This window comes from Sturnus vulgaris, chromosome 4 (genome assembly GCF_052056855.1).
Source record: "Sturnus vulgaris isolate bStuVul1 chromosome 4, bStuVul1.hap1, whole genome shotgun sequence".
NCBI classification, from domain to species: domain Eukaryota; kingdom Metazoa; phylum Chordata; class Aves; order Passeriformes; family Sturnidae; genus Sturnus; species Sturnus vulgaris.
The window spans coordinates 54,806,452-54,829,990 of record NC_142246.1 but is presented as its reverse complement, the minus strand read 5'-3'; the positions used below and the strand labels follow the sequence as shown (position 1 = coordinate 54,829,990).

General features: G+C 44.0%; 2 protein-coding genes across 2 annotated transcripts in view; one reads left to right on the top strand and one right to left on the bottom strand.

The window, feature by feature from the left end:
* Positions 1-1,959: 1,959 nt before the first annotated feature.
* Positions 1,960-10,351, bottom strand: NOA1 (nitric oxide associated 1). The gene is made up of 7 exons (XM_014883730.2): positions 9,335-10,351; positions 8,145-8,309; positions 7,251-7,447; positions 5,937-6,068; positions 4,326-4,442; positions 3,414-3,531; positions 1,960-2,850 (listed from the first exon to the last, which is right to left on the bottom strand). The coding sequence occupies exons 1-7, from the start codon at positions 10,314-10,316 to the stop codon at positions 2,645-2,647; spliced, it is 1,917 nt and encodes a 638-aa protein (XP_014739216.2). The 5' UTR covers positions 10,317-10,351; the 3' UTR covers positions 1,960-2,644.
* A 63-nt stretch (positions 10,352-10,414) lies between these two features.
* Positions 10,415-23,539, top strand: part of POLR2B (RNA polymerase II subunit B) — a 16,773-nt gene continuing 3,648 nt past the window's right edge. The window contains exons 1-20 of the mRNA XM_014883743.2: positions 10,415-10,560; positions 10,768-10,840; positions 11,676-11,826; positions 13,320-13,432; positions 13,703-13,922; positions 14,846-15,004; positions 16,031-16,195; positions 16,698-16,894; positions 17,605-17,724; positions 18,087-18,273; positions 18,961-19,104; positions 19,350-19,489; positions 19,614-19,725; positions 20,184-20,338; positions 20,589-20,787; positions 20,899-21,067; positions 21,532-21,628; positions 22,677-22,771; positions 23,055-23,305; positions 23,392-23,481. Of these exons, the coding sequence (XP_014739229.1) occupies positions 10,542-10,560; positions 10,768-10,840; positions 11,676-11,826; positions 13,320-13,432; positions 13,703-13,922; positions 14,846-15,004; positions 16,031-16,195; positions 16,698-16,894; positions 17,605-17,724; positions 18,087-18,273; positions 18,961-19,104; positions 19,350-19,489; positions 19,614-19,725; positions 20,184-20,338; positions 20,589-20,787; positions 20,899-21,067; positions 21,532-21,628; positions 22,677-22,771; positions 23,055-23,305; positions 23,392-23,481 (2,856 nt within the window). The 5' untranslated portion in view covers positions 10,415-10,541. The remainder of the gene's footprint in view (positions 10,561-10,767; positions 10,841-11,675; positions 11,827-13,319; positions 13,433-13,702; positions 13,923-14,845; positions 15,005-16,030; positions 16,196-16,697; positions 16,895-17,604; positions 17,725-18,086; positions 18,274-18,960; positions 19,105-19,349; positions 19,490-19,613; positions 19,726-20,183; positions 20,339-20,588; positions 20,788-20,898; positions 21,068-21,531; positions 21,629-22,676; positions 22,772-23,054; positions 23,306-23,391; positions 23,482-23,539) is intronic.

The following is a 23,539-nucleotide window of genomic DNA, read 5'->3' as shown; positions in this document are numbered from 1 at the left end:
TGAATTCAGGCACTGCAGAATTGCATCATCCCCACAAGAAAATTATTGTGGCTTTTGCCCCAAAAGGCTACAGTGCCTTTCAGACTTCTGACGTGTAGGGGGGAAGTGCTGTCTACCAGTCCCTTTTCATGATGTACATCATCCACACACCTGTCATACAGCCAAGGATGAAAAAGAATAGGTGTCACTTTGGTATCTTTCAATTCCTTCACCTGCTTTTGGGTTGCAATATTAAGCTGGCAGTTGTGGCAGATCTTCATACTCTCTCTCTCTCACCACCATCTGATGCACGTAAATCATCCAGGAAGAAGTTTGGATTGGTGCATTTGTTCAAGATGCAGAGGTCCCTGTCTCAGTATTGTTTTGCATTCTTCTCAGTACTCTTGCTTAAGACACAAACTGAACAACATGACTTGTTCATGCTGTTTCTAGACACATAAAGAAGTTGTTTAGCCTCTTGCCAGCATAAAAATATTCAAGATACTCAGTCTTGAAGAAATACACAAAGCAACATGGTTCTCCCATTTAGCTATGAGGAAGTCAAGGAAAGTACCTGATAAATCCATGGCCTGCTCAAAAAGAATGGGCAGAAGTTGTACAGGCGCTGGTTTGCTGTGTGTGTTACAACAGTTGAAATAAATATGACACCTTCTCTTCCATCACTACAAAAGTAATTTTAAAAATAATCTCTCTCAAAAAAAAAAAGTTTCTAGAATCTTGTTCTTAAACATTAAAAAGATGGTGGTTTTTCCCTTTGTGAATGGGAAATTGAAAATCACAGCACTGTGAAGATTAGCACAGCTAAAACAGATAATCCTCACACCAGTCCTGCTGGCAACTCCTTCAGTAATTTTGGCAGCCAAATGTGAGGCCTGCCAACAGCACAAAGAAATCCAGCCAGGAAGACAGCTACAGTCTTATATATCCATGCTGGAAAAAACACATTCTGGAGCTTGCTGCCTGTGCTCTGATGCTTGCCAAGCACACCCAAGGAGTGGCCACACATGTGCTGGCTTTCACAACAGAAAAACAGAAGGAAAACAGGAGAATTGTGTTGTCACAGCCTGAGCAGTGAGGAACATGCTGCCATAGTTTTTCTTCTTCTAGAAAGAACTAGAAAAGACTTCCTGAGAAGTCAAGGTGAGGGTGCACATATTTTGTCTAATGTACAGGAAGAACTCTAGTCTAGACACAGACTGAACACACATGAACCACATTCCCTGTGTTCACTGGCAGACTGACCTTCACAAAGAACAACTGATTTTCTACACAGGGTGAACTGGGCAGCTGCCAGCAAGGACAAGGAATTCCCTCCAGGCAGTGCCAAACTTCAAACCCCACAGCACCCAGCGCTTCTCACACCCACCGTGGCCCCACTTGGCCCATCCCATCTCACCAGATCCCAGTGTGGGAAGCAGGGAAGGAGGCAGTGCAGGGTGAGGAAGAGGGCAAGTGGCAGAGCATGGAAAGTGGCTCCACGGGAGATCCTGGCAGCCTTACATAGGGGATGAGAGCAGCCCTAAGGAGGGGCTGCAGACAGACCCACATGCTGAGGGTGGGCTGAAAATGGGGGGAAACAAAAAGCAGGGCAAAGGGACAGGTTTCCCTAAAGGAATGCCAATACATCCCACAGGCAACAATGGTGAGAAGAGGATGCTGAATGAGCCAGTAATTTCTGCTGATCATCCAGGCTTCTTCAGAACACCCAAGGACCCAAGGACAGCAGAGCCGCCTCTGGGGACCAATGCACTGACTGAGAAAAACATCAGTGAAATGGTAAGGAGATTAGAAGATACTCTTTTTTCTGCCTCTTTTTCAGCAGACTGGCTGGCCATGTGTCTCACAGTCTGCCTGTCTGGCAGATTGAGCATGTTTATTATTGCACTGGACCTTTCATGTGCTTAGCAAGATGCTTATGCCCACACAAAGAGTGCTTTTTCAACTAGGTCAACAAAAGAGTGTCTTTGAAAAGTTTTATTCCATACCCTTGGTTTCAAAAACTTGTACCCAAGCTACAGAAACTAAATCAAAGCAGTGAATTGCAAAACTTTCCTCTTCAGGAACAGGAGCAGACCTGCTTTCCATTAAATCACTTTTCCTGTGTCTAAAAGCAGGATACTGCACACCGTAATCTGCTCCAGATGCTGAAGGAGAGAAAGGACACAATTTTTGGCCGATGTTGTTGAATCAGTATCAGCCACTAGGAGGGCCATACACACACTGGAGCATTCCTGGCTCCTTCCAACTCTCTCCAACCCCTTAATTATGGAAACACCTTAATAACAAGGTGATGATTTCTGACACGAGGGAGCATGCCTACTCTATGAGCAGCAAAGTCGGACCATTGAGTTTCCACCCTGTATTTCAAGAGGGGACAGGTAAAGGGATCTGCCCATCAATGCAGATCCAAGGGAGAAGCTGTTTCCCCCCCCCACAGCAAGGTCCCAGCCCCTCAGGTCATTCAAAATGGCTGCAGCTCAGCAGCTGGATCAGATGTGGACTTGTGGAGGTTCCCCCCAGGCCTGCTTCCCAAAATGTGCCTGCTGGCCTTTCAGAACGAGTCCAACATTTTCTGAATACCAGTAAGCCACAAGGTTCTTCACGGGCTGTTCTGTCTTCTGCCTTGCTCAGATGATGAGAAGGGCTATCTGCTTCCCGTGGTCCTTAGGTTTTCCACAAAGGAAGGAGGTTTTTTGGTCCTATAGGCAGGAGTGCCTGGAATCCTGGGCCCTCTGATGGCACTGATGTAAGGCAAAAGGGGAGGCTCCCGCACCACCAAGGCAGTGCCCTTGGGAGTGTAGGCTCGGAGCTGCAATTCCTCTTCTGCGTGAGCTGTCACTGCCACCCAGCCTGCAGAGCCAGAGAGAATATGGACAGTGAGGAAGGCAAGTCCCTAGGATCAAAACAAGGTTCTGACACAAACTACTGCCTCCCAGAGAGGCTAAAAATCTGAGCTGCCCTCGTGTGGTTGCTTGAGAAACCAAGCTCAAAGGTCATATCCAGCTCTTTCCAACAGAAGGCAGTACCTAAGCCCACTCTTCTCAGACACAGCTCTCTCCTGGCAAACTTAAGAGGGATGGTGGGAACTACCAAGAACACAAGAATGAAGCTTTCCAGTCAAGGGCCCTTTCCCTCTCACCTGGACAGCTGGCAGTGTCACAGCCATTCCTGATGCTGTAGAACCTGTATGGCAGCCAGAGCATAAAGTATTCCAATGTTGTATGGCTGACAATCTCCATTCTTGGAGACTGTCACGCTTCAGCTGGACAAAGTCATGGCTGCTATGATTTTGTGCTGTTGACAGTCCTGCTCTGAGCAGGAAATACAGCTTCACCCCTTCAGAGGCCTCTTCCCATCAATGTTTCTACGATGCAGACCCTGCAAAGCAAACTAATGAAGAAATATTAAATTACCTGCAGAGGAAAGCTTGATATCTGCAACTGCCTCAGTGGTACCAATTCCTTTCAGTCTAATGTCCTGAGGGACAAGTGGAGGGAACTCTTTCATTCTCTCTTCCCCACCCATGGGAACCTAAGATTAAAACACAGGGAAATTATTTAACAGTCAAGAGATTCTTCAGCAGATTCCTACTTCAAACTGGCAAGCAAGGCACAAGGGAGAATAAAGGTATTAAATATTTGTTAGCCAATTAAGAACTGAATTGAATAACCTCCAGGAGTTATTTCAGGTTTGCCAGAACAGAGTCAGGATCACATCCAGAGGAACCCCATGGGAGGTAAGGAAAGATGGAGTGCCCGTTGCAGGATGCAGCTGGTAGATCAGGCCAGCTGCCTTAATATGAGTGACAGCACTTGTTCTCCATGTGCACAGGAATGGAAATACCAGGAGAGGGACAGCTCACCCCATCTCCCATCAATCTGAAAATGCTACACAGAATGTCGCCATACCAAGGAAAACGTCAGACCACCAAGAGATTAAGACATGTGCAGAAGATCCAGCAGGGAAAGAATAAGAAAAGTAAATCTTTCAGCTGCAATCTGTTCTGAAATCCCAGTCTGCAGGTTTGCCATGGAAAATATCCCCGTTGCTGCTTGCACTTTAAGGCTGTTCAAGAAGAGCCAAGTATGAGTAAGCAGAGCACTGCAAATCATATCAGCCTGAATGCTAGAAACAGAAACTCTGCTGAAAACACATCTTGAGTGCTCTCTCCTAATATAGCTCTGCCATGCGTCTGTGCAAGACTGCTCCACACCGCGCATCTCCACTCATCCACTGCACAAGTCCCAAACTCCTGACACCCGTGGATGTTCCCTGTCAGTTCTGCCCACCTGCAGCCACAAGCTCCTCCCAGCACCTCTCCTTACCTTTAGGAACTGTTGGCCTGCATGCTTCTCATACATAGTGTCTGCATTACTCAGTGTAGTAACATGGACTGGCAAGAGGTTAGAAGCCAAGACAGAAAACCAGGCAGGCTTTTCTCCCTGAAATAAATACCAAATGAATGCTAATTATGCTAACAGAAAATCATCCCTGAATTGCTCTCTCCCGCATGTTGAAAATCTGCCTGCTTGATGCCTTCTCCCTGTTTGAGAGGTCCTTGTCTCTCTGCCAACGACAGCAGCCAGGGTTTATATAAAATTGGGATTTGAGATGCCAGAAGAGAAGACCCACAGCTTCACCATCCTGCCTCAAAGCACCCTCAATGCCACATTTACTGCCAGCACACCTGCTCAGCTCAGGTAAATCATCCAAGAGAGATCTTTGTTCTCATTTAATTCACAAGAACAAACTCAGTGGGGTTATTCAGCACAAGAGGTGATGGACATCTGGTCTGGTGCTGCTTCTCCTATCACTCTACACTTCTAACACACAGTGCTCATTCAACAGTACTTGGCCCCAGCTGCTCTCAAGCCGTGCAGAGACAGTGGAGCAATTTCAGCAGGCACTCTCATCACACTTGCAGGAAGAGCAAACAAGGTCACAGAGGGGAGAGACCTCTCCAAACACTAGCAGCAGTCAGAAAAAAATGCAGGAATTCCTTCACAGGTTTAAGCTGAGGCAGGAGCTTCTGTCATGATCTGATAACAACTGGCCTCCAAGATCTCAGGAGGATGTAGATACATAAGACTGATAGATCAATGTGTGCTCCTGCCATACTGGTACAGTTTTTACTTTACAGAATCCTGCCTCGTCTACTTTTCTGGTTTTCTTCTAGCAGGTAGAGAGTGTCATTAGCAAAGTACTAATTCAACATTTCTGTGGTGATCTTGGAAAGCAGATTGAAACAAAGGAATAGCCATACACACCCCTAAAAGAGGGCAAGCTACTGAGAAAATGATCTAAGACTTATGATAATGTCTTATCTTATGAAAGAAACTGCCCCTTACAGAGGAAGCATCATGGGAGGTCAACTCCACACAGTTTGATAAAGGTGTATGGCATGGGATTTTTAATAAATTGAAGAAGTTATTGGCAAGGGGGACACACAGCACATTTGAAAAATATTTTTTACAGAAACTAAAATACCCGTGCAATTAATTGCTTCCTCGGGCAAGTTCTGCAGAGGTCTGCCAAGAGAGAAAAATGTCTGTGCTTTTCTCTCTTAGCAGACAGCTTTCACAAAACACCGAAATTAGGAAAACCACCAACACGTGGTTCCCAGTTAATTCGGACATTCTCCTCGTTCCCTCATGCCTCTTTGTAGGTCATGGGAAGCACATTAAATTGAAGATGTTTGTCAGCATTCAAAAGCAGTTTCCATTATACATTATGTAACACTGCATGCTGGTAACAAGTAACAAACCTTTCAACTACCCATCCCAAGGCATTCTGACTTCATGCACTAATTCCTTAACTGATTCATCATCTTCAAAACAGCAAGAAAAAGGTCTGGGAAAGCTACCCAGAAAGCCTTTTATGGCTGGTAGTACTGTAAGAGATTAAAGAGCTGCTCCCAAAATCCTTTCTTCCCTTACCTCTAAGTAGTCTATACGTCCCAAGGCTGCTAAAAACAAGACCATTCCTGGCTTGAGAATGAACGTCCGTGGAACAATTGCATGTGATGGCAAAACCAGCTTTACTTCCTTCTCAGTTAGGAGATTCAAAATCTGCAAAATAAATTGTCACAACTTATTCCAGATGTTTCAACGGGAACAATGAAGTTAGTATTGACATTATATTGATAGAGGAAAAAGCCCAATTAAAGCAATGTCAAGAACATTTGACACAACAGTTCAATTCTGGTCCACACAGTCAGCGAGAAAGATTTTCCCCTGCCAAAATCTGCCACAGACAATCTGCTTGTCCTCCACTCAGACTGAACATTGACTGCAGGAACAAAATTTGATCTGAAACTTTGATCAGAAACAGCAACAACTATTTCTGAATGCAGGAAGTATTTTCCACATGTATTCAACTCCAGAAGAGGGAAAGAACACACACAGTCTCTCAAGTTACCAAACCAGAACTAAGCTGATGCCAGTCTCTACACTGGCTATCAGAGACCTAAGTGCAGCTTAATAAAGCAGATTATGGTCTGACAAATACATCACTAGAAAACTAGGAGTCTTCCAGTGTTCATGAAAGCAGCACCAGCACATGAGCTGTAAAGTCTCAGCACAGTCCTTGCACTTCATTCTCTTCAGAACCTTCCTGTCTCCCTGTACAACTTAATCTTCCCCAAAAGATGACCGACAGTTCTGCATCTTTGGTATTCTGCAATTCTGCAGTTTTGCTATTAAAAAGACCAAAAATCAAAAAATGTCTGTTTTGGACATGTGCACTTTGTCAGCACTGACTACAGTAGGGCTCTACTGACAAAGGCCTGACATATTGGAGCCAGTAGCAGTAACACTGTAGATCCTCCTAGCTTCAGGAGAATGCTTTCTCTAAGATGTGGTTTGGTCATAAGACTCTGGTTATCCTCCTAAACGCCACCTTTTTCACATAGGCTGGGAGAGCTAAAGAAGTGCCAGCTTCATTGGGTGATGCTGTATGAACTTGCTAAGAGCACTCGTTTAATTCCCTTCCTTCAGAGGTTGTGGAAGCTTGGTGAGGCAGTCCTACAGCTCCTTTGCAAAGCTGGCAGTATTGCTCTACTCAGAAAAGCAACAGCATTACCACATGAACTCCTCTCAAGTAAATACAAACCTTATCTTAATACAATTCCCAAACGAAGAGAATCCTAATGCCAGGACTACAGCAGAAAACACTCTCCCAGAGACACAGCTAAGACAGAACAGCCCTCACAAACCCTGTCACCCCAAAACACAACACCACAGAGTACCTACACAGTCTTCTTTTACAATTCCTGGCGTGTCAAAACACCACCGAGCATCCTTCACTTCATTGTGAGTGAACTCCTCCCTTTCCTCGTGCTTCTTAGGGGGATCTTTAGGATCTTCATCCATGCTGTAGGAGAGCAGGTCAGGGTCAAAGTCAATCTCAGCACTAGACTTCTGCTGTTGAAATGTTCTTCCAACTCTTCCTGGATTAAAATGAAAGGTTTTCCTGGTAATTTACTTATTAACTTGCTTTCCTTCAATCAAACATCTGCCACTTTCACGGCTTAAAAGAGATGTACATCAGTAATATAAAGGTGATAAAGACACTATGTGTCTAGAAATTTGTATGTTCAAAAGCCAAAATTATAAGAAATCCCTTCTATGAGTTTTGCTTAGTGCTCCTCATGCCCCAAAATCTCAACAGGGAGATCACAGACACTTTGTTATTTCCAATTTATGGTAAAGCAGGCTGCCTTCTTTTTTCAGTGCCTCAGATTGCCACGCAGAATTATCTGAAAACCAGAGCTATGTTCTGGTAACCTCCTCTTTTGAATATATACTAAAATGCACAATCCCTGTAGCCTGCAGTCCAAATGTGATTATTTAAAATTAAATTAATTTTCTTCACTTGAGAACAAGAGATGACCCATACTGTGATATCCTTGCAAATTACTAAGCTATCAGAATTTACCAGCCTCGTTCAGACAGGAGATGCATTGCACAGAGAAACTCTCTGCTACTACAGCATCTGACAGGTATTCAAAAGTACTAATGATGCTGTTTATGGAGCCGATGGAGGTCTTGCCCCATTTATCTGTGAGAAAACACTGGTCAGAATAACTTAACCTTTGTGTAAAGCAGTGTTTTCATTAGAGGCAGAAAGGTAACACCTTTACTCACCCACTAGGTAACCTTGCTTTTTAAGTTGATTAAGGTACTTTTTTTCTTCAGGGCTTAGCTGATCTTCTGTTTTTGTTGCCTCTTCTTTTAGCCTCTCCTGCCTTCGGAATATCCTGTCACACGTAGGGTTAATAATTGGAAATTTTAATAGGTTCAGTGTTGTTCCTGGAAAAACAAACAGAAAGCACTTTTGTGTCTCTGACTACCCGATACATTTCAGCTCTGAGGAACAAGATTACAAAAAAACTGCTTCTATAACTTTTTGGTGAAACACAGTAACACAAAGTCAGAGGTGGAAATATAGCTGCTCCCATAAAGTACTAGCCTTGCAACTTGGGGAAGCAAAAACAAGCCGTCCACCAGCTTAAGACCTGTTCTCACCTACAGCTTGAATAAAAGGGTCTTAAAGCCGAGTGCTGCCAAGGCTGACTTCGTACACCCCAGGTAAGTCTCAACTCCAGACAGCTTGGTTTGGCCTACAAGTGCTCACCATTCCACCTCCCGGCCTCTCCAGACTGGAGGGCACCTCTGATGGACAGGGACAGGCAAGGCACGTGCATCAGATGCCATCCTAACTGGCACGGGTGTACACAGACTCATCCTGGTTTACCAAGCCTCTGCTACAGGATGTGCAGCACCCTCAGCACATGCATCCCACTCCTGCTGCCCCAAGGAATCACAGAATCAATTAAGTTGGAAAAGACCTCTGAGATCATCTCCACATCAACAAGACCATGGCACTGAGTGCCACATTCAGGCACGACTCCATCATCTCCCTAGGCAGTCCATTCCAATGTCTAGTCACCCTTTCGGTGAAGAAAATTCCTGCTAATGTCCAAACTAAAGCTGCCCTGATGCATCTTAAGGCTATATCCCCTTCTCCTGTCACTGGCTGCCAAGGAAAAGAGTTGGCTACTTCTTTCGGCTAGATGCAGAAATTGATAAGGTCTCCCAAACTTCATTTTGTCCAGGTCAAACACCTCAGCCACTCCTCACAATTTGAAGCACAGCATACCTCTGGAGCTTGCTGACCGCCACGGAGGTGTCCAGGGTGGCAGATACCCCTTTGGTGACAAGCTCTCCTGCTGCAGGGTGGCCCAAGAGCAGTCCACAGGCCCACAGCTCACTGTTTTCTGCGCACCCCACATGCCCCATTACCCATGCTACAAAGGGTCGAGCAGTGCCCTGACCTGGCCACGGGGACACGGTGGCCCTGTCGATGATGTCGGAGGCGCGGGACTTGCAGTAGTCGGAGCGCAGCAGGGTGTTGAAGAGCGTGGACTTGCCGGAGTTGGTGGCGCCCAGCAGGTAGACATCTCCGGCGCACTTCCAGGAGCGCTGCAGCCGGCTGATCAGCCCCTCCACGCCGTAGCCGGTCTTGGCGCTCACCAGGCGGATGTCCACCAGCGCGGCTCCCCGCAGCCCGGCCCGGGCGCAGGCCGCCGCCACCCGCTGCCGCAGCCGCCCCAGGTGCCCGGGGCAGTCTGCGGGCAGCAGGTCCACCTTGTTGCCCACCACCAGCACGCCCGAGGCGGGCACGTCGGGGCCCAGCAACGCCGGCAGCTGCGGCAGCACCGGGTCGGGCAGCTCCATCACGTCGAGCACGTAGAGCAGCAGCGGCCCGCGGCCGTGGGGCGGCGGGCGGCGCAGGGCCGCGCTCACCACGCGGCGGTGCTCGTCGGGCGGCAGCCGCAGCCGCAGGGCGCTCCCATAGTGCGCCAGCGCCCAGCACCGCTGGCACACGGTACCGCGCAGCCCCGCGGGGCCCTCGCACTGCAGGAGACTGCGGTACTTCTCGGCCGGCACGAAGCCCGGCGCGCCGCCGTCCCCGCACTGCAGCTCGGCCCCGCAGCCCGAGCAGCTCAGGCCGCTCGGCGGCACCGACGGGTCGGACGTGCTCGGCACCGCCACCGCTGCGCCCCGCGCCCGCCGCTCCCGTCGCGGCTTCGGCTTCAGCTCCCGCTCCGGCTTCAGCTCCCACTCCCGGCGTAGCGTCGCCGTCGCCGCCGCCGCCGCCGCCGCCCTCTCAGCCGGGTCCGGCTCGTACTCGAGGAAGACGAAGCGCTCCTGCTCCTCGCCACCGCCCGCCGCCGCCGCCCCGCACCGCCGCAGCGGGGTGCGGGGCCGGGCGCGGGCCAGGCGGGCCAGGAGCGCGGGGCCCAGGCGGAGCATAGCGGACCCGCACACACCGCTACCGCCACACCGCGGGGCGCGCGCGCCTGACGTCACCGAGCGCGCGGGCGCCTCGCGGGCGACGCGAGCGTGACGTCACGTGTGGCGCAGGCGCCGTCCCGCCGCCTTTGGCCCGCGCTCAGCCGTGGTCTCGCTCGTTCCCTCTCGCCCCTCGCTCGCTCGCTCGCTCGGCCGCCGCCGCCCGCGGCTCCTCCCGCCGCCACCATGTACGACGCGGACGAAGGTGAGGGGTTTCCCTTTCCTGTCCTCGCCTTTTCCTCCCGCCCGCCTCGGCCAGGAGTGGCGCTGGGCGCGCCGGGGCCCGTGGGAGCCGGGTGATGGGCAGGATGCGGTGGGATCTGCCGGGGTGCCGGAGGGTCCCTGAGCTAGGCGCGGGAGAACAAACACCGCGGTGGCCGCAGTCTAACTCACACGTTGTGCTTCCCCACAGATATGCAATATGATGAAGACGATGATGAAATCACCCCCGACCTGTGGCAAGAGGCCTGCTGGATTGTTATTAGGTGACCTGCTAAAACTCGCTGTCCTTATCTCTCCGACACCTGTGGTCTCGGTCTTGCAGGTGACATCCAGCTTGCTCCCGGGAACGCGTCTGGGAGCTGCAGGCTTGGATGTGCTAAACTGTGCTGCAGCACGTTCAGAGCAGGAGGGCTTTTACAGAAAGAGTTGTCGGCAGGAATTAAGAAGCTCTGCTGACCCCCAGCACACACCTTTTTCAGTGAAGAAAGAGGTGGCTTTGGTTCCATGTCAAGCACATGGTTTTGCCCACTAATCTCACAGCTGATGCTGGCATTAGGAAGTCAGTACTTGGTTATTTTCACAATTTTGATGGCGTTTTTTCTTGCAAAACATGAGCATCCAGGACCTGTGTGGCTGGAACAGAGGAGATCCAAGCTAAAAGTTCTGAGTACTATTACTTGGACTTGGGGACATGCTCCTGGTTTACTGCAGCTTGGAAAATTAGTTAAAGCAAAGTAATTTACAGGTTTTATTGAAAACTTGAGCTGAAGCTGCTTTCAGTGAAGTTTGTCATCACTTTTCTCTTCCAGTTAAGGGAAATTTAAGGCGCTGACTGTTCATGCAGTTGTGGCTTAACCAAGAGGTGGCAGCAAGTCTGTCACTCTAAAGTGTCAGTGTCTTCAAGCAGGGAGGGAATTGTTAAACATTTGTGAAGAGCATCTGTGTTTGAAACTCATGCCTTGAGTTAAGTGAATGTGTTTGATTCTGCACTATATTTCATGGCTTTTGGAGTTTTGGTAATCAATATATCTTAAGTTTGTTGATGTGTGAAGTACATTAATTAAACTGAGATTTCTTATTAACTTTTTTTTTTCCTAGTTCTTATTTTGATGAAAAGGGTTTAGTCAGGCAACAGTTGGATTCCTTTGATGAGTTTATTCAGATGTCTGTGCAAAGAATTGTTGAAGATGCTCCACCAATTGATTTACAAGCTGAAGCCCAGCATGCCTCAGGAGAAGTGGAAGAGCCAGTAAGTGGAGAACCTTGGCAGAGATTATGTATTTTTACAATTCAAAGTCATTTTACGTTATTCAACCCCTGTCCTGCTGTTAGAGTTGAGAAGTGACCAAGAAAAGTGGCTGCTGCAGCTCATATTGTCAGTTCCTGTGCACAACTGCACAGACAGAGATTTAGTAGAGCATGTCAGGTGGCCAAGAGCAAGCTGTGTTCTGGTGAGATTTTGATTTTTCAGCAGCTTTACCATGGCAAGAAAGGTTTATGGCTAAAAGCTTCTCTCTTAGCTTTGACTCAAGTTAGGTCCAGGTTTTCAAAGGGTGCTGTTCATCTTCCCTTGGCACCAGGTTCAGAAGAGGATACATTGTCTCAAATCTGCACCCAGTGATGGCTCCTGTACAATGAGTGTGCACCTTCTGCAGTGGCTCTGGTGCTTTCACCTGTGTCCCTTGTGTAGTCTGATCCCTGTTCCATAAGTGCAAATGGTGATGAGACATTGTCTTGTTGTCAGTCATTACCTTGATGCTTCTCTCCAGAGATTTAAAGGAACTTTAGGACACCAGAGCATTGAGTTTGTTACATGGTTTTCCTGTTCCTTTGCATTTTTTGCAGGCGAACAGCTATCCTGTAGAGAATAGCTGAGATATCTTTTGGTTTCTTTGCTAGGAAAACAGTTCATAAACATTTAGCTCACTAATTCTTATTATTTCCTCTGTTATTCTGTGTATATTATGGCAGAATTCTATACTTGTGCAGTTCTGGAGCTGATGTTTGTGCTGTGCCTGGTCACAGTTCGGGTCACAAGCATGGGTTTTGCTGGGCTTCTTTTTGCCCAAAAGCTAGTATTTTACTTTCTCAAATCACAGAAGTTAGTATCTTATTCTCATTTATTAAATGCAAGTTTTTAGGAACAGGTTTAGAGATGAGAAAACTTGCTTTTTTCCTTCAGAGTCACTTGCAGGCAATCTCTCACCACATTTGAAGGTGCTGGACTAATTTAAGGAAACTGTGTGTATTGGGAAAAACTTGATTTTTTTGTTTCTGTCTTCCTCTGCTTCTCAATCTCAAATTTTGAAGGCAGTTTTAAAGCACATGAAAGGGTTTAGCAACCATGCTCAGAGATAAGAATGATGGTAAATGTATTCTCCTTAAGACTGCTTTCATGAGAACTTGGGAAATGATACTACATGCAACTGTTGCTGCAAATCCAGGAAAAGGTGTTTCTTCACGTAAGACTGAGATTTTTTTTGACCTACAAAACATTTGCCAACAATGGTTTGCCACCTCCTGTTGTCAGAAGCTTTTGTGCATTTTAAAAATCAGATTGTTTTCCAAAAACTCAAGTCTTACTTTATTTACTTTTCCTGTAGAATCTTCCTAGGAGCCGGTGTTACCCAACTTGCTGTGTTTTCATCTATTGGTAGTGGCTGTTGTTCTGCAGTAACAGTTCTGGTTGCTAACAGGACAGATGTTTCTTCCATTACAAGTAAATATATTCTTATTTTCCAGCCCCGGTATCTGTTGAAGTTTGAACAAATCTATCTCTCCAAACCTACACATTGGGAAAGAGATGGAGCACCCTCACCTATGATGCCAAATGAAGCCAGACTGAGAAACCTTACGTAAGAGCCAACTCTGTAGTGGATAAATACAAGGAAGAACTGTCTCTGCCTTATTAATTCATAGCCTTTTACAATATAGTAGTGCTTGAAAATATAATAATTACTACTTTGTTTAAACTTCCATGTTTAGTTGTTAAATGCAGACGGTGGTTGATGATTTGGTAATAACGCTTAGTACAGCAGTAAGTGCTTGAATAACTGTCTTCATTACTAGGGTTGTACAAAAAGGTAGTAACTGACAGATAACACAGTGGTGTTTTTATTCTGTAGGTATTCTGCCCCCTTGTATGTGGATATAACTAAAACAGTTATTAAAGAAGGGGAGGACCAATTGCAGACCCAGCATCAGAAAACCTTTATAGGAAAAATTCCTATCATGTTGCGTTCCACATACTGTTTGCTGAATGGCTTAACTGACCGTGATCTTTGTGAGCTGAATGAGTGCCCACTTGATCCTGGTGGCTACTTCATCATTAATGGATCAGAAAAGGTAAGGGATATATTTTACACAGCCATCTTTACAGACACTGGAAGTTCTGTTAATTGTTTCCATGTGTTTTGCCAGGAGCACAAACACTTATTTCAGTGTACCAGAGATACTGTGGGTACCTGATCTTGCAGAAAGATGGGCTTTTAGTCATCTGTTAGGGCTTTCTCAAGCCACCTTTTCTTCTTTGCAGCACATTTTCCATCTTTTCTGATTTTTGTGAACTGCTTTGCATTTTGTGAACTGTTTGCCAGTAAGTGCTCTAGATATTTTTATTTCCTTTCCAGCACTGCAGAGCAGCATGCACTCTGAAATGAGGCACTTCCTCACTCAGAGTGTCCTCCAACTTGTTCACAGCTATATAGATGCATTTTGTTTTAAGAATAGGCTCTTCCCTCCATTGCTTCAGAACCAGCTTCAGAAAATCTTATCCACACCCTCTTAGTGCCTCACCAGTGAAACTGATAGTATTTTCTAGCTGATAACCTGGGCAAACACAGCAAAATAATTAGAATTTTATATTTCTTCTTGGTGAGGGGTGGAAATCTGTCTTTGATTGTTGAGCTGGCATTTAAATTTGCCTGTGTAGTGCATTGGCCTTGGAAAAACAGATAGTGAAATGCTTTCTTTATCAGTGTATGAAATGTCTTGGCACAGCCAGCAGAGGTGTGGTAAGTAATAACAGACAACAGTGTTCCCTAAGTCTCTTGTTTTGGCTATTCCACCTTAACTAGCTGTGTATTTTGTTTAAGTGTATATTTTTAAAATATAGCGTTTAACCAATTGACTTCACGCTGTACAGTGCTCTGAAGTTAAGGCACCTGAAGGAATAGTAGAAACGGTGTGAATGTTGCTTTCAGTATTCTCTTTTGTCATTTACAGTATTCTCTTTTTGTTATTTACTGGTACTCTTGTTTCTAACACAGGTTCTGATTGCTCAGGAGAAAATGGCTACAAACACAGTTTATGTGTTTGCAAAGAAAGATTCAAAATATGCCTACACAGGAGAGTGTAGATCTTGTCTGGAAAATTCCTCTCGACCAACAAGTACTATATGGGTCAGCATGCTGGCCAGAGGTGGACAGGTATGGCTAGGCAGTAATAACCCCAGAGATTGATTTAGGAGTTTTGTAACTGTCCTGTCTCTTTGTGTCATTTGCTTTTGGGCTTTTGAGAAGAAATTTCTTCTGATGCTAAGTTGTAAAGAAGATTTAAGTAAATGAAAATTCGTTTGTCATACATTATGGCTGTCTCTATGATAAATAATTTGAGGATTGAAATGCAGACTCAATTTGTAGCAGGTTTTAGGGCAAGGCTAAAAGCAATTTTTAAAGTACTGTACATGAATTTTTAGAAAATTCAGACAAGCTGTGTCCTGTGTTTTCACTAAGAATAAATAGAGGAACGGGGACCCTCTCTTTGCTGATGGCCAAGCTAGTGTTGAGATGTATTTTGCAGACCACAGGTTAATTCATATTTAACATCTAATTGTGCCATTTGTGAGGGGAAGTAAGTGCTACTTGTGACTTCTAAAGTAAAAGTTGTCAGTATTCACTTAGTATTGCACTGATGTTTTGAAATTTTCCAAGAGGAACTTAAATAGGAGCTTTACAGTGTTCTCCCTCCCGATGTCTGGGGCACTCCTGATTTCTTTTGCATCCCACAGCATTTCCTTCTGGGGAAGGGGAGCAGCTACTTGAATAGGGGAGCAGGTCACCTGCACAGTGGGTTGGAAAAGCTGAGTTTAAGCCTGACAGAAGGAACACTGAAGGTGGATAGGGTTGCTCTTGCACTAAGGGAGAGAAATTATGTTTATGGCGTACAAGTAGTATTTATATTCTTTTGTATCAGCAAAAACCTTGCAAGTTTTCACAGACTTCTAAAGCTTGAAATGTCTTTAAAATGAAAAGTCATTGCTGGAGTAAGGTTGCAGAGTAGCTCCTTGTTTGCCTGCTGACTAGCCGTGTTTTCCTGTGGTGCTTGAATAAATATGCTTATATTGTGTTGTATCATCCAAATCCAGAGAAAGACTTTTACTTAAAAGCAGGACGATTTTAGAGACTTTTATTGAAAGGCAGGATGCCTAACCTGTGCTTTCCCCATCTTTGCAGGGTGCAAAGAAGAGTGCCATTGGTCAGCGCATTGTAGCAACTCTGCCATATATCAAACAAGAGGTCCCCATCATCATTGTCTTCCGTGCACTCGGCTTTGTGTCTGACAGGGACATTCTAGAGCACATCATATATGATTTTGAAGACCCAGAAATGATGGAAATGGTAATATATATTAAATTATTTTGTGTTCTTGTATTTGGTGGTGTGTCGGTGCATCCTCATCACTTGAAGCGTTGTTCATTTTCCAGTTGTAATTTACTTATTATTTCTGTGGGTTCTGTATTAGAAACGTTGAAAGTTCTTTGCCTGAATCTATTCTAATGAATGCATTAAGCGGACAGAGCACAGTGGAAATTTTTAGGAGTCAAGATGTATTTGGAGAGTTAGGGTCTTCTCCTGCTGTTGTTGACTTTAATTGTAAAATCTTGATTATACTTGAAACAGCATCAGACCTGGAAGGAACTTGAATGAAAACTATTTTCTGAAGTTTAAACTATTCTTTTTGTTCTTCCTGAATGCTTCATTGCTGTTTTCTAGTGCTAGAAAGACCTGGATCAATAATTAGCAGATCCTGAAAAGAATTATAAACAAGCTACAGTGTAGTCTCCTTCAGCCTCAACAGGCACTGGTTGCTACAGGATTTTGCTGTATTTTTGTACCTTAGGTCAAACCTTCTCTGGATGAAGCATTTGTCATTCAGGAGCAAAACGTTGCCCTAAACTTCATTGGCTCAAGAGGTGCCAAGCCAGGTGTCACCAAAGAAAAGAGAATCAAGTATGCCAAAGAAGTCTTACAGAAAGAAATGCTCCCACATGTTGGTGTCAGTGACTTCTGTGAAACCAAAAAGGCCTATTTTCTAGGGTATGTCAGAACTCTGTCTCACAGCTGCAAATGGATATTTTTTACCCATGTATATGATTGGAACAATACCTTGAATGGAAGTTTGTTTTAACCTCAGTCTTCTGGATACTCTGTGATAGAACCTTGGGGCACTAGTATATTTTTGAAGCTGAGAAAATGCAAATTTTGATAAACTAGGAGAAAAAAGGAAGAAAATTAGCTTCAAACACATTTTGGAGCTTACGTTAAATATTATGACAGTGCTAAATGACTTTTTGATACCCAGATGCATAGATAGCATCTAGAAATTGATAACTAAGATGTAGATAAGTACTGATAAGCTGACTGTAATGTAAGCCACTCTAAAACATTGTCTTGATCACTGCTTATTGGCATGTAGATGAACTGTATCATCAGGAGACTTGTGATTTCATACCTGATTGCATGTGCTTAAACAGAGCCCATATAACAGTACAGGACAGATATTTAGCAGAAGAGGCATGACCATCATGATGTAAATATTTTCTTCTCTCTGTCCTTAGCCTGAACTTTCTGTGGGCCATCCACCTCTTACGATGTGCTGAAGAGGTTTATTTTAGGACAGTGGTATCCTAAAGATCTAGAATGGACAACCTTTAGGAAAGAGTTCACTGATTTATCTATGAAAGCATGTAACCTTCATTGTGAATGTCTCCTGTCAGTTTTAAACATAAACTGTCTTACTTGTTTAGGTATATGGTTCATAGACTGTTGCTGGCAGCACTAGGAAGAAGAGAGCTGGATGACAGAGATCATTATGGCAACAAAAGACTGGATCTTGCTGGGCCACTCTTGGCTTTCCTGTTCAGAGGGTAACTATCACATACATGTTTTCTTTCATGGTAGAGGCATTGCCAACTGTGTGCTTCTAAATCAGACTAATTCTCTTGTGTCAGAGAGCCAGTCTTGGGCAGCACAGCTTCTATCTGATTATGACTTTTTCATGGAGTGGTTTAGTTTCCTAAAACAGTAGATGGCCAGTATTTACTTGTTTTGAAGCATATTTTGTGCATGTTTAGAAACAGTTTCATTTGCTTTATTCCCCTCTGCCCCCTCATCCTGGTTACAAATTGCTTTTTTTCAGAAGTCCAGTGAAATTCTTTTCGAATAGCCCTGAGTCAGCTGAATTGCACAGCACTGTTTAATCAGATTTCTCGGTGTCTTTCTTCTACAGAATGTTCAAGAATTTGCTGAAGGAAGTGAGAATATATGCACAGAAGTTCATTGACAGAGGGAAAGATTTCAACTTGGAGTTGGCAATTAAAACAAGAATTATTTCAGACGGTTTGAAATATTCGTTGGCAACTGGAAACTGGGGTGACCAGAAGAAAGCTCATCAGGCCAGAGCAGGAGTATCTCAGGTACAATGAGGGCTTTGTCAGGTTTACAGTTCTTATGGTAAAACTGTTCTCGTGGAAGAGTTTAACAGTGCTTAGCAGCCATGTATGTTGTATGTTAAACAGAAATATTCTTAAAAGGAAATTTTCTTAGGTGGCACAGATGATGATCTAAATAGTTGGATCTTCACAGGTGTGTGGTTTAGGGTTTTTTTGTCATGGTTTGTTTGCTTTGCATTCACTCCTAAACACTTGTGAGCTGTAAACAGTTGTAACTCTTGTAAAGATTTTTTTGTTAGATCATACACTTGTGTGTAAATTCCTAGTCCCAGGGAATCGTCCAGGATAGATTTCTTTCCTTTAGTTACTCCCAGTGCTTCACAGGCAGTTAAAAAAACTTAAGTGACACCTTATAATATAAAAGTTATGTATTCCATGGCAAATGTAAGGAACACAGACTTCATTAGCCCGGGGTCTTGCTGTGATATAAGCATGCTCTGGAAACTTCTGCCGCTACAACACCAGTTAAGAGCTTGAGATTCTAGGGGTGAGATTAGTGGAGGTGAACTAAAAAGTGTAGCTAGCAAAAATCAGAACTGCTTTAGTTGTTTATAAGCATATCATTTCTAGAGGGCATTGAGCCTATGGGCCAGTGTGTCATGTCAGCAACACACTCATGAAGCTTTGACTGACTGAACTTCCAACGTGCAGGTGTTGAACCGCCTGACTTTCGCATCCACACTTTCCCACCTGAGACGCCTGAATTCTCCGATTGGAAGAGATGGGAAACTGGCCAAGCCCCGGCAGCTGCACAACACCCTGTGGGGAATGGTTTGTCCTGCTGAGACCCCTGAGGTAATGAAAGCAGGATTTGTATGCTAACTGCCTTTCCCTCACGGCCATTTTGTAGCCGTGGCACTTGTGATGATCCCTTGCACTTTTTTTAATAATGCTGATGAAAATATTTAGCTTTATAGCTAACTCAGTGATTGAAAGCATGTTTTGTGTCTGGTTCCTTGAGGAGTTAAGTTTAAATTCTTGAATCTTCTTGGGGGAATCTCTTGATTTGAAAATGCAAGTTAACTTTGTGTTTCTGCTAGGGTCATGCAGTAGGACTTGTGAAGAACTTAGCCTTGATGGCTTACATTTCTGTGGGGTCTCAGCCATCCCCAATTCTGGAATTCTTGGAAGAGTGGAGTATGGAAAACCTAGAAGAAATATCTCCAGCAGCAATTGCTGAGTACGTGCAAATAAAACTCTTTTAAACAGACTTAAGCTTTTTATCCTGCACAACACTTCAGGGGTTTGAGGTTATTTGGTGGGGTGGAATATTTTTAATTATTGTTTGTGTTTCCCCTTTCTAGTGCTACCAAGATATTTGTTAATGGCTGCTGGGTAGGAATACACAAAGATCCAGAGCAGCTGATGAATACCCTAAGGAAGCTTCGTCGTCAGATGGACATCATTGTGTCAGAGGTATAAATCTTTATACATCTAGAGTTTGGGTGTCTTTTTAGACAGAAGAAGATAATACCTTGATTCTACTTTGCAAGTTTCAAGTAGCATTATTTGCAAGTTTCTTTCTGAATATACTTCATGTTGGGTTTGGTTTGTGTTTTATTTGGGGACATTTTTGTATTTTGTGTATTTTTTAAATTATTATATGCTTGATTGTGTATGGTTTGTTGCTTGGTTGTGGGGTTGGTTTTTAGGGGGGATTGTTTGTTTTTAAAGAGGATCCGGTTGAAAGACAAAACAGTTGAAAATAATCTTCTGAAATGCTTCTGTTTGTAGGAGTGTTACTCTTTGTTCCATGCCTCTGATAGTGCCTGGAAAGTCTTTGCTTTAGGGAATTTGGTTATCCTGTTTTGTATTTTGTGGTTCTGATTCCAAGCTGAGACATTGTACTCATGGGGTGCTGCTGTCTTGCCCAGGTCTCGATGATCAGAGATATTCGTGAGCGAGAAATCCGCATCTACACTGATGCAGGCAGAATTTGTCGGCCTCTTTTAATTGTGGAGAAACAGAAGTTGCTGCTGAAGAAAAGGCACATTGACCAACTGAAGGAACGAGAGTATAACAATTACAGGTGAGATACGTTCCTGAAATTCAACTGCAGGTGTCATTTTCCATCTTGGAATGCTGAATGTTCCCTCAGGTTGGAGAGAGGAATGTTTAAAGCTTTGTGCAACACAAAGATGCTTTCTCTGCCTGGTAGTTTAATCAGTTATTTTAATCACACTGAGGCAGTAGTAGTAATAATAAGCCAGTGAAGTCTTTGTTCTTGTCACTGCTGAAGAGACCCATTTCAGGTGTTAATTGAGATAATGTTTTTTCAGTTGGCAGGATCTTGTGGCCAGTGGTGTAGTAGAGTACATTGACACCCTGGAAGAAGAGACTGTGATGCTGGCAATGACTCCAGATGACTTGCAAGAGAAAGGTGTGGCGTATTGTTCAACATACACACACTGTGAGATTCACCCATCCATGATCCTGGGAGTGTGTGCATCTATTATCCCTTTCCCTGATCACAACCAGGTCAGTGCATCTCTGCTGGCATCCTACTTTCAAAGCTGATAGAAAACCCACAGGTGTGTGGGTGTAAAGAGCTTTATGTACATAATTATTGGTCTTCCTTTGTCTGTGTAGTCTCCCAGGAACACGTACCAGTCTGCTATGGGTAAACAGGCTATGGGAGTCTACATCACCAACTTCCATGTCCGTATGGATACGCTGGCACATGTGTTGTACTATCCCCAGAAGCCCCTGGTAACAACGCGCTCCATGGAGTACTTGAGGTTCAGAGAGTTACCAGCAGGTGCGTTGTCAGTTCATGTTCATGGAACAGAAATACTACTCCTTTGTTTTGTTTCAGACATGTCACAAATGGTGTGTGTAGAGTACCTGAACATTTAGCAAATGTGTGCAATTTAAGAAATGAGTATAGGTTAAGTGTTAGCTTGTAACTGGACACCTAGACTGCAAAAAATTTGTTGGTAGTGTTGCAGCAGTGTTACTTGACCCAAAAAATCCTGCTAAAATCTAGCTGAAAAAATGCGGTTTTGCATGTATTGATGTTTAATAGGTTTTTCACAAGGGGTCACTCTTGACTCTATTTTCTAGCCAGAGTTGCATTTGCTGATACTGCATGTTTTTGTGTGAGCTGTTATGTGAGAAAGTGTAGAACAGCTTCACTGTAGAGAATAAAGCCTACTTTGAGTTAAAATAGTGTCTATCTGGGCATACATGCATTATTTAGTTTATTTTCTCTGCACATTTTAGGTATCAACTCGATTGTAGCCATTGCATCATACACAGGCTATAACCAGGAAGACTCTGTCATTATGAACCGTTCTGCTGTTGACAGAGGCTTTTTCAGGTAAGATTTTGTAAATTTTTTAACTGCTTGCAATTTAAAAAAATATATACTGGGTTGTCCAGAGGATCAAGAAGAGTTCCTTTTATGATTCCAAATTTTTCCGACTTGAGAAGCTTTTTTTTTGTTTGTTTGTTTTTTCCTTTTTTTTTTTTTTTTTTGTAATGGGGATGGAGGGAGCAACACAATGAAAATCGTGAATGTGTATCTTAGCAAAACAGCATGAAACCTGACTGCCCACTTTGTCTTCTTGATCTTCCATTTTGATCTTTATTCTGTTTAGGGTCCTTTGTATCACAGTTTAATGAAAAAATATTTGGACTCTTCCCTGGTGTATTTTCATATAAGTCTTGCCAGTTACCAGAGCAATGTTGCAGCGTTTTAGCATAGTCTCATCTTTATTAGTGAGACAGTTGCTACCAGTTAGGATTGGAATGTTCCTCTCCTTAGAAGGAACTGCTGTTGGCACAGCTGGTGGCTGATGTGACTTTGTGCATTATGGTATCTGAAAGCACTTTGGTATGCTGGCAACTGAGGCAGCAAACAAAAAACCTTAAAGTACCAGAAAGAACCTTATATAAATTGAAAGTTTTTCACTGTAGCTCAGTTGTACTGAGTGTGGCACTGCAATGTAGCAGTAGAAGCCTAAAAAAGTGTGCATAAGGAGGAAAGTAATATGAGAATGATATGCTGAAGATGTGAATAATCATTAGGAATAATAACTACTTCTGAGTTGTCAACCAGCTACAAAATCTTTGCAGTTCATCAAAAATTAACATGTTGTCTTAGGTACTTTGGCAGTATCTGCAAAGTGACCATCATAATGCCCTCTGAAACTCTTTTGTTTGGTGGGTTGTTTTTTGTTTTTGTTTTCCCCTCCTCAGTGAAGGTCAGATTAACAGGAAATCAGAGGAAAGGTGGTGTGGCATGTGCTCATTATTTAGATTTGGTTGTTATTAGTAACAGTAGCCATAATATGTGAAAATGAGATATACAGATGGGAGAAAATGATGCTGGTTTCACTGGAGAAGACTTTATAACTTCATTTCAGGTCTGTGTTCTATCGCTCTTACAAAGAGCAGGAGTCTAAGAAAGGGTATGACCAAGAGGAAGTTTTTGAAAAGCCTACACGTGAAACTTGCCAAGGTAAGATAAAGGACTGTACAAAGACTCCGTTTTTAAATTAAGGTTTTGTGGGCAAGGTAGTTAATATTGAACTGATTCAGTCTTCATTTTGGGATATAATAACACAGACATTTCTGTATTTTATAAAAATTACCATATCAGTTGAGATATTTGCAGTAAGTATTTTAGCAGTTGTCTGAAGTTGCAAGCAGTTGCATTGTTGTTGAATTACTGCAGAACATCAAGAAGTCAGTACGTTGAAAATCTTGTGAGTCTATTTTTTTTGTTTCTTTTTCCCCCCAAGGTATGAGACACGCCATCTATGACAAACTTGATGATGATGGTTTGATAGCCCCTGGGGTACGTGTGTCTGGGGATGATGTCATCATTGGCAAAACAGTCACACTGCCAGAAAACGAAGATGAGCTGGAAAGCACCAACAGACGCTTCACCAAGAGAGACTGCAGCACCTTCCTGCGGACCAGCGAGACTGGGATTGTAGATCAGGTCATGGTAACCCTGAACCAGGAAGGATACAAATTCTGCAAGATTAGGGTGAGCACTGACATTCGTGCTTTCTGCTTTAATACTTTTTGGTCTGTATTTAAATTACCAATTGCATGTTTTCCTGTGGCTTACAGGTACGTTCTGTAAGAATTCCACAAATTGGCGATAAATTTGCTAGCAGACATGGCCAGAAAGGAACCTGTGGTATCCAGTACAGGCAAGAGGTAGTAATTTTTTTTTCTTCTTCTTCTGATTTTACCTGTGATTATCTTAGCATTGGAA

What these genes read in the sequence shown, in the direction of transcription:
- NOA1 (XM_014883730.2), bottom strand. Translation starts at nt 10,316, where the DNA reads ATGCTCCGCCTGGGCCCCGCGCTCCTGGCCCGCCTGGCCCGCGCCCGG. An exon ending in CACCGTGTCCCCGTGGCCAG is followed by an intron (nt 8,310 to 9,334) that starts GTCAGGGCACTG and finishes TTGTTTTTCCAG; the next exon opens with GAACAACACTGAACCTATTA. An exon ending in AAAGCAAGGTTACCTAGTGG is followed by an intron (nt 7,448 to 8,144) that starts GTGAGTAAAGGT and finishes ATTTTAATCCAG; the next exon opens with GAAGAGTTGGAAGAACATTT.